The sequence below is a fragment of the Phyllobates terribilis genome, unplaced genomic scaffold, assembly GCF_046119375.1.
Source record: "Phyllobates terribilis strain yellow unplaced genomic scaffold, ASM4611937v1 Scaffold_4__5_contigs__length_816908805, whole genome shotgun sequence".
Lineage (NCBI taxonomy): Eukaryota > Metazoa > Chordata > Amphibia > Anura > Dendrobatidae > Phyllobates > Phyllobates terribilis.
The window spans coordinates 361,557,816-361,567,641 of NW_027362764.1; the positions used below are offsets into that span (position 1 = coordinate 361,557,816).

Below are 9,826 nucleotides of genomic sequence, written 5' to 3' on the forward strand. Positions count from 1 at the left end.
CGACAATTTAGAACAGAAAGAATAGAGCATCACACATAGATTAGATACATAGAAACATGTCAGTCACATATATAAGAAGTACAGTGATAGTGGTGATTACTGTACTTGTCATTTAGTGTTAAAATAAAGGATTTATTAAAAAAAAAATTGGTGTGGGGTTCCCCTTAATTTTAGTCTCTAGCGGAGGTTAAGCAGACGGCTGGGGCAGATGTTTGAAGCCTGGGAATGGGGTAATACCCACGGAGCTTCCCAGGCTACTAATATCAGCCCCCAACTGAATACCTAGCCTTTACTAGCTATTAAAATGGGGGACCCCCCAAAAAATGACATGGGGTCCCCCTATTTTAATAGCTAGCAAAGGCTAGGCAGACAGCTGGGGGTTGATATTAATAGCCCAGGAAGGGTGCCATGAATATTGGCCCCCTCCCAGGCTAGAAACACCAGCCGTCTGCCGCCCCAGAAATGGCGCATCCATAGGAAAAGCAGTCATCAAAGCAAAAGGTGGCTACTTTGAAGAACCAAGAATATAAGACACATTTTCAGTTGTTTTACACTTTTTTGTTAAGTATATAATTCCACATGTGTTACTTCATAGTTTTGATGCCTTCAGTGTGAATGTACAATTTTCAAAGTCATGAAAATACAGAAAAATCTTTAAATGAGAAGGTGTGTCCAAACTTTTGGTCTGTACTGTATAAGACACCCCCATTACTAATCCCACAGTAAAAGGTTTTTAAATAAACACACGGCCTGAAAAAAATCTTTATTTGAAATAAAAATCCACATGGTTTTAATGATTTAAACATAAAAAAACACCACATACTTACCTAACGCCTAATCCACTGAAGCCAATGTCCACTGTAAAAAGACAGAAAATAATAAACATGAATGCTCACCTAACACCTAATCCGCTGAAGCCAGTGTCTCCTGTAAAATAATCAAAAATAAAAAACAACCATATTCCTCACCTGTCTAAAGTTCTGTCCCATGCCGTAATCCAAGTCTGGGATAAAAAGTTTTCAACCTCGATGGTGCCAAGATGCGACCGTCCAGGCTAAAATCCACTGAGGAATGAGCTGCTGCAAGCTCAGCCTCAGTGACTAGCGGTGATGTCATAGAGTGCATCACCAGTCATTGAGGCTGAGTTCCCAAGCGGTCCGCAAGCGGTGATCTCATTGAGGTCACCGCAGTCCATTGCGGCCCAGCCAGGAGCGCAGTTTCACTGATATGACTTTTAGCCTCTCTCTTCCCTCTTGCCTGGTGCAATGGCAGTATGGGGTTATAGAGTTGGGGGTTCATGTCAGCCTTGTATTGGCAGCTGACATGAAGCCCAGGTTAGTAATAGAGAGGCGTCTATAAGATGCCCCCATTACTAACCCCTTAGTAAAGGTTTTTAAATAAACACGGGGCCTAAAAACACATCTTTTATTTGAAGTACAAATCCACACAATTTTAATCATTTATTTAAAAATAAAAAAAACACTGTTATACCCACCTAACGCCTAATCCGCTAAAGCCATTGTCACCTGTAAAAAACATTCTTATCCCTCACCTGTCCGACTTGATGACATAATCAATAGTGTCCCACAAAGATCTAGGTCACTTCTAGAGCAGTTACATCAGCAGTCACTGATGTGGCTGTTCTAGAGAACAGCAGGCTGTACACTGACACGGAGTATAATCAGTGTATAGCGCTGAGCTGTCGGGACAGAGGTCACAGGAGTTCATGAGCTGATGATCAACTGATGATCTCCGGTGACCTCATATACTGCACCAGCGCTACGTGAGAAAATTTTTTTTTTAACTGTGAGCACAGGCGCCGGCTGATGGGGGTAGTAGACTTATCAGCTGGCACCTGTGACCCGCGGTAAGATTTTTACCGGGGGGCATTGTCACAGCTGCAGGATCACGCTGACATCTGACAGGGTGATCCCGCAAAACTCTGACTCGCGGTAACAATGTAACCACCGATCAGAGCCCCTTCATCTGCATGACAGCGTGGGAGACCATGGATGTTCAGGCCCTATTCCTGTTCAGGATCTGGTGCCCCATGGGAAGACATGGTCAATGACCTGAAGAGATCTGGGACCACCTGTCTCAAACATTACAGTTAGTAACACACTACGCCGTCATGGATTAAAATCCTGCAGGACATGCCAAGTTCTCATGCTCATACCAGCACATGTCCAGGCCCGTTTTAAGTTTGCCAATGTCCATCTAGATGGTCCAGAGGAGGCATGGTAGAAGGTCATGTAGTCAAATGCGACAAAAATAGAACTTTTTGGTATCAGCTCCACTCGCCATGTTTGGAGGAAGAAGGAGGATGCGTAAAACCCCAAGAACACTGTTCCAACCGTGAAGCATAGTGAGGGAAACATCTTACTCTGGGGGTGCTTTTCTGCAAAGAGGACAGGACAACTGCACCGTGTTGAAGGGAGGATGGATAGGGTCATATATCGCTAGATTTTGGCCAACAACCACCTTCCCTCAGTAAGAGCATTGAAAATGGGTTGTGGCTGGGTCTTCCAGCATGACAATGACCTGAGACACACAGCCAGGACACCTAAGGAGTGGCTCCGTAAGAAGCATTTTAAGGTTCTGGAGTGGCCTAGCAAGTCTCTAGACCTGAACCCAATAAAAAATCTTTGGAGGGAGTGGAAACTTAATGCTGCCCAGCGACAGCCCCGAAACCTGAAAGCTCTGAAGAAGATCTGTATGAAGGAATGGGCCAAATTCCTTGCTGCAGTGTGTGCAAAGTTACTCAAGAACTACAGGAAACGTCTGACCTCTGTAATCGCAAACAAATGTTTCTGTACTAAATATTAAGTTATGTTTTTCTATTGTATCAAATACATATTTCATTTAATAAAATGCAAATTAATTATATAAAAATCAAACATGATGATTTTATGGATTTTTTTAAGATTCTGTCTCTCACAGTTAAACTGTACCTACTATAACAATTGCATTGAAAATGCAAAAAAAGTGCAATTAAACAATTGTTTTTAGGGCTTTTATTTGCTATGTTCATGATATGGTAAAACTGACAATATGATTCTCCGGGTCAGTACGAGTACGAAGATACCAAATATTTATATATATTTTTTATTTTTAGTGGTTAAAAAAATTCAGACATTTTTAAGAAGAAAAATTTTTTGCTTATGATATGACGCCATTTTCCAAAATCTGTAACATTTTTTATTTATTTATTATTTTTTCAGGATCTGAAGCTGTGTGATGGCTTATTTTTTGTGCCATGAGCTGGCATTGTTATTGATACCATTTTGGGGTAGATATAATGTTTTGATTGCCTCTTATCGCATTTCATCGCAATGTTGCGGCAGCCAAAAAACGTAATTTTTTTTCTCATTGCGCTGTTTACTGATCGGATTAATTTTTTTTAATACTTTGATAGATTGGACTTTTATGAACTCAGCGATACCGAATATGGGTATTTCTTTAACTGTTTAATTTTTAATGCGGCAAAAGGGGAGTGATTTGAACTTGTGTTTTTTTGCTTTTCATAAATTTCAAAAATGTTCTCACTTTTTACTGCCTTGAATGGTCCTTTTAAAGGACTTGAAGCTGCGATCGTTCGATTGCTTGTGCTATATATAGCAGTGCATCAGTAATGCTATGTATTGCAAAAATCACTATCTCCTTTGAACGCCGGCGGGATTTAACTGGTTAACAGTCGCGGGTGGAGCATTGATCCACCAGTGGCTGTTAAAGATGCATGATGGCTGATTTAATCAGTCATCATGTGTGGGGAAAGATGTGGGCTCGGTGTGCGAGCACGCATCAAAGGAAGGGACATGACCTTTGACATAAATGTACGTCAAAGATCGTGAAGGGGTTAAAGAGGTGCTCCAGCCTAAAGTATTTATCACATATGCACTGCATGGGTAATAATTGTTAGATTGTTGAGAAATTGAGATAAGCTGATCTTTTAAAGACCATTTTCATCTGACTTCACCAAATTTCCCACAAAAAAATAGATTCAAGGTGAATAAATGTGTGCCAATCTCAATACTGGAAAGCTTGTAATTGCTCATGAAATACACCAGGCGCAGAGGAGAGAGTGAAATCCACTGACCATAAGAGCTTATACTTTACAGGTGATAGAGCGAGAAGACCCCGCTGACCATAAGAGCTTACACTCTACAGATGCGAGAAAGAGAGAGAGAGAGAGGATCACAAGAATGTACAGTCTACAAGAGAGAGAGAGGATCCTGCTGATCATAAGAACGTACACTCTACAGGAGAGAGAATCCTGCTGATCATAAGAACGTACACTCTACAAGAGAGAGAGGATCCTGCTGATCATAAGAACGTACACTCTACAGGAGAGAGAGGATCCTGCTGATCATAAGAACGTACACTCTACAGGAGAGAGAGGATCCTGCTGATCATAAGAACGTACACTCTACAGAAGAGAGAGGATCCTGCTGATCATAAGAACGTACACTCTACAGAAGAGAGAGGATACTGCTGATCATAAGAACATACACTCTACAAGAGAGAGAGGATCCTGCTGATCATAAGAACATACACGCTACAGGAGAGAGAGGATCCTGCTGATCATAAAAATGTACACTCTACAGGAGAGAGAGAGAGGATCCTGCTGATCATTAGAATGTACACTCTACAGGAGAGAGAGGATCCTGCTGATCATAAGAGCTTACATTCTACACGGAAGAGAGAGGATCCTGCTGATCATAAGAATGTACACTCTACAAGAGAGAGAGGATCCTGCTGATCATAAGAGCTTACATTCTACACGGAAGAGAGAGGATCCTGCTGATCATAAGAATGTACACTCTACAAGAGAGAGAGGATCCTGCTGATCATAAGAACGTACACTCTACAGAAGAGAGAGGATCCTGCTAATCATAAGAACGTACACTCTACAGGAAAGAGAGGATCCTGCTGATCATAAGAACATACACTCTACAGGAGAGAGAGGATCCTGCTGATCATAGGAACGCACACTCTACAGGAGAGAGAGAGATGATCCTGCTGATCATAAGAAAGTACACTCTACAAGAGAGAGAGGATCCTGCTGATCATAAGAACATACACTCTACAGGAGAGAGAGGATCCTTCTGATCATAAGAAAGCACACTCTACAGGAGAGAGAGGATCCTGCTGATCATAAGAAAGTACACTCTACAGGAGAGAGAGGATCCTGCTGATCATAAGAACGTACACTCTACAGAAGAGAGAGGATCCTGCTAATTATAAGAACGCACACTCTACAGGAGAGAGAGGATCCTGCTGATCATAAGAACGCACACTCTACAGGAGAGAGAGGATCCTGCTGATCATAAGAATGTACACTCTACAGAAGAGAGAGGATCCTGCTAATCATAAGAACGCACACTCTACAGGAGAGAGAGGATCCTGCTGATCATAAGAATGTACACTCTACAGAAGAGAGAGGATCCTGCTAATCATAAGAACTCACACTCTACAGGAGAGAGAGGATCCTGCTGATCATAAGAGCTTACATTCTACAAGAGAGAGAGGATCCTGCTGATCATAAGAACGTACACTGTACAGAAGAGAGAGGATCCTGCTGACCATAAGAGCTTACATTCTACACGGAAGAGAGAGGATCCTGCTGATCATAAGAACGTACACTGTACAGAAGAGAGAGGATCCTGCTGACCATAAGAGCTTGCATTCTACACAGAAGAGAGAGGATCCTGCTGACCATAAGAATGTACACTCTTCAAGAGAGAGAGGATCCTGCTGATCATAAGAACGTACACTCTACAGAAGAGAGAGGATCCTGCTAATCATAAGAACGTACACTCTACAGGAGAGAGAGGATCCTGCTGACCATAAGAGCTTACATTCTACATGGAAGAGAGAGATGAATTACCATAAATGCTTACACTTTACAGGAGAGAGAAAAAAAGAGAGATAAAGAGGGGAGGCCCACACAGCAAATACAAATTAAGATTTGCCTGCTCTCTGATGCATCAGCAGTGTGTGAAATGGTGCCCTGCAAGTTTTTATTTTTCTTCAAATTCAATCTCAAAATGTTCAAATTTGCGTGAAACCGCAAATTTCAGGCAATTCAATTTAAATTTGATCATCCGTGAATTGATCTGCTCATCTCTATTGAGTGAGCAAGCACTAAGAACACAAATCATCAAAGCTGGGGACTTTTGCCCCCTTTAACCCCAGCCACAGGGCCGCAGTTAGAAAGGCCTTTGAACAGATCACCAGTTGAGGTTGCATGCTTCTTCAGTCAATGTTTATGGCGCTGGGAAGCAGCAGAGATCCTAGCCTGCCCAAACTCCTCCTACCAACATATTTACTGAAGAAATAAGGGACCGAAGTATCCCATTCTTCTGATTGACGAGAGGCCAGTGGTTGGAGCGACACTGATCTAGCATTTATCAGCAATCCGGTGGATAGGTGATAAATGCTTCTCCAATTGGGGCATCTTAACAGTTTACAAACATCATTATTCCTAGAGTTATTACTTCTTAGTACTTGGATTGTAAAGTATGCATGCAGTTTCTTCCCTGGTCCAAAATTTATAAAGAGTCTACTGTTAGCAGAGAGCCCTATACATGTAAAGGAATGCAAGTAGAAAAATGCCTGTTTGTAAAATGTTCTAATGAACAGAATATTTTTCTACTAACTGAAATTATTTTATGTACATCCTACACCTTTTCCTGAATGTCTCTGCCAGAAATGAAAATGAACTCCGATAAAGGCTTTCCTCCCGCACGTCTAAGCCACAGGGGAAGGTATGAACAAGGTCTTTTTATGCTTTGGCATGTAGAGTGGTCTGCAATGGTTATATGTTCACGTCACTTGCTGAGAGAATCAGCCTCACAGTTTGGAAACGTTCTCAGTTTCCGGAGGATAAGAAAATTGCAAAATGAGCATTTTATTGGTATTAGCATGGTCCTGAAGTCTGATTCTTCCAGAATAACATTACCTTTTATGCAATGCTTTAATAGGCCCTAACAGTTAAATACACAGTTAAGTCTTATATCTACAGAAGATGTTTATATCTTCCATGCACTTTCGCACAGTTTAATTTGGTTTGGAGGTTGAAGTTTAGTTCACAGGATTCTCCAGTATTATTGCAAGATATATGGGCTGATAACTATGAGGGAGATGATGGAGTATTCATGCAGTCCCATAGTCAAAAAAGCAAGATAAAAATAATTTGACGGTCTTTCTGCATTCCTGGAGATCATAAGCCACTTTGACATATTGATAAAGGTAGAGATGGGGAACAGCTTCATCCTTTTTACTCGAAAATCCACAAAACCCATACATTGGAGAATACTATTAGGAAAAATGGATGTCACATGGAAAGAATGAGCAATGTGAAAAGTATAATTTATACAGAGCTGGCTATTCCAGACTTTTGGCAGAGAGCTTGCAGCAGTTACATGCTTATTCCAAATTGTTGTAACCACTTCTTGTACAGTCAGGTTTTAGCATTTGAAAGACATTTTTACAGTAGCGTTTATATCCAGAGGTATATGGTTTACATCACAGACACGAGGAATGGAGTAGGATCTGGCAGTTTCCTATCCTCCATTGGCAAAGATTAATAATATATAACTGAAATGTAATAACAACAAAGCCTGGTAAGTTCTACTGTATGTTTATACATAGATATATTATACATAGATATAGCAGAGCTGACTGAGTTGATGCTCAGAAACTCAATCACTGTGATGTGTTAGTTCTCGTTTTATATAGGACTGTAGAATAAGCCATCCTAATCCATTAGATACTATCAGAGCAGATGATGACTAATGATAAGAATAGGGTATCCTCTGATGTAGGCTAACCACCAGTGCAGCACTATTTCCAGACCACACATCCAGAAACTACTACTTAGTTACTTAATGCAACCATATACATTCAAAAAACTAATTTCATTGGGTAAGATAATGAGAAATACTAATGTTCGGATATTGAATGTGCTCAAGTAGAAACATCAATTACATTTCTGCTAGCCAAGAATTATTATTATTATTATAAATAATAAAATATTCAAAATCCCTTTAAAAAGGGATCATATTTACAACATTCTTCATTATTTCTGAAAGTAAGGGCACGCACAAGAACCACAGCCTAGGTCATCACATCTTTCACATAAGACACTGTCATTTATCACTTCATCATACACATTATGAAGGGAATGTACTAACGCTTTTGCACCAGTTTTTCCTAACCAAAAAGATGTAAAGTTTTTATTGTACAGCATTTTATGCAAAAATTGGAGGCTTTTTTGCTTTCTCGACACTGCTTTTCACACTTTTGTAAAGCAGCTGGAATCTACACGTGCTTAGTAATGCCAAGAAGGTTTAAGCCTGAGTTATGAATTGTGACTTTAAAATCTCACTCCAGTGTTGAAAAATTGTAAAATAATAAATAAAAGTGATTGTGTGGCACATTGATAAAATTGGCAAAGATATTGGTAATGCAGGCACAAGTCAATCTGACCTTAACTATTCCCATATGATAACCTCCCTTAAAGTGTCCAGGCTGTTAAGTATTTCACATGCTCTTCTGTAAAGAAGATTCTCCAGTACAATGGGTTAACCACCTACTTTTAGCCACCTGCAAGTAAAGGCAACTGATAAGATCATTCATTGGTTGCTCTTACCTTCCCAGCTCTGAGCATCCAAGATAAGTGGGAATAAACATGAAAAGAGAAGACACCTTAACTTCAGTGGCCGGTAGGATTGCCTGTTATGTGTAAGCCAGAAAAAAGATCATTTTAAAACTGACCAGTGCTGAAACAATAAGACGTTAGCCTAGTAAGAGGACAAGCATGGTAATTCAGCATTCTCACCTTGAAGTCATTCTGTCAAGAAACGCAGCTCACAGGTCACACATGAAAACAGAGCGCCGCAGCACGAATACGCAGAACGAAAAAGTTACTTCTGAAGTTTGCTGCCTTTCCCAGAGTGAAACAAAGGCAGCTCTGAGCCTCTCCAGTGACTCACTGCAATCAGGACTCCAACACTGAAATCTGACTCCTCTTGGATTTTCTCCTTAGACCACCGCCTTAAGTTACAACCTTACTCCCCATCTTATTAGCAGGCATCAACCTTCCTTCCCACCTTCCTCCTAGATGTATAACCCCACTCTTAACGACAAACTGCGATAATGCCGGACACACACAGGCCAGGTGCTTCTCTCGCTATGCCCTGCCTTGTCCTTAGCACTCACGAGGATATGACTTTACATTGGCTTGTATATATCATCCTCTGTGTAGAAGTAACGGACTATATCACTTTTATCCACACGATTTACAGTCCGAAATATGCAAATGCAGGACTGCGTAAATACAGAAAAAACTCTACTGCAAAGTAATTGCAAAACTGTCAAATTGTTACCACTTTTAAATGTATAGTAAATGTTGCCAAAATGACAAATAATATGTAGTGCTCATGATTAGCAAAATTATTTAGCTCTAATCTACATACATATCTTCCATATATTTATATAGTGTGTGCCTCACCTGCTCCATTCTTGCATCATCCTCGTCCTGCCAGAGTGATGGTTGACCCACAAGCTGATCAGCATACCCATCAATGGATGGGTTGGTAGGTCTATAGCTTCTCCCCGTACTTTATTTATTTTCACTGATTGTAAATGAAGCTTGGTAAATTCAAGCAGCGTTTTTATGCATATGCAAAAAAAGGATGATACACTGATGGCATAAACAAACACACGGAAGAAAAACTCATGAGAATCTGATAACGCACAGAAATGAAAGACGAGTCTATTTACAGAAAAAACAACTTGTGAATTTGGCCTAACACCACGTTTA

The 9,826-nt window shown here is 40.5% G+C and overlaps 1 protein-coding gene across 2 annotated transcripts in view; it reads right to left on the reverse strand.

Annotated features, from left to right (window-relative positions):
• COL15A1 (collagen type XV alpha 1 chain) overlaps nucleotides 1-9,180 on the reverse strand; it is a 904,466-nt gene extending 895,286 nt beyond the window's left edge. For both annotated transcript variants that reach the window (XM_073678442.1, XM_073678441.1), the window contains exons 1-2: nucleotides 8,843-9,180; nucleotides 8,654-8,736 (exon numbers count right to left, since the gene is read on the reverse strand). In XM_073678442.1, coding sequence (XP_073534543.1) covers nucleotides 8,654-8,736; nucleotides 8,843-8,853 — 94 coding nt within the window. In that variant the 5' untranslated portion in view covers nucleotides 8,854-9,180. The remainder of the gene's footprint in view (nucleotides 1-8,653; nucleotides 8,737-8,842) is intronic.
• Between the last annotated feature and the right edge of the window lie 646 nt (nucleotides 9,181-9,826).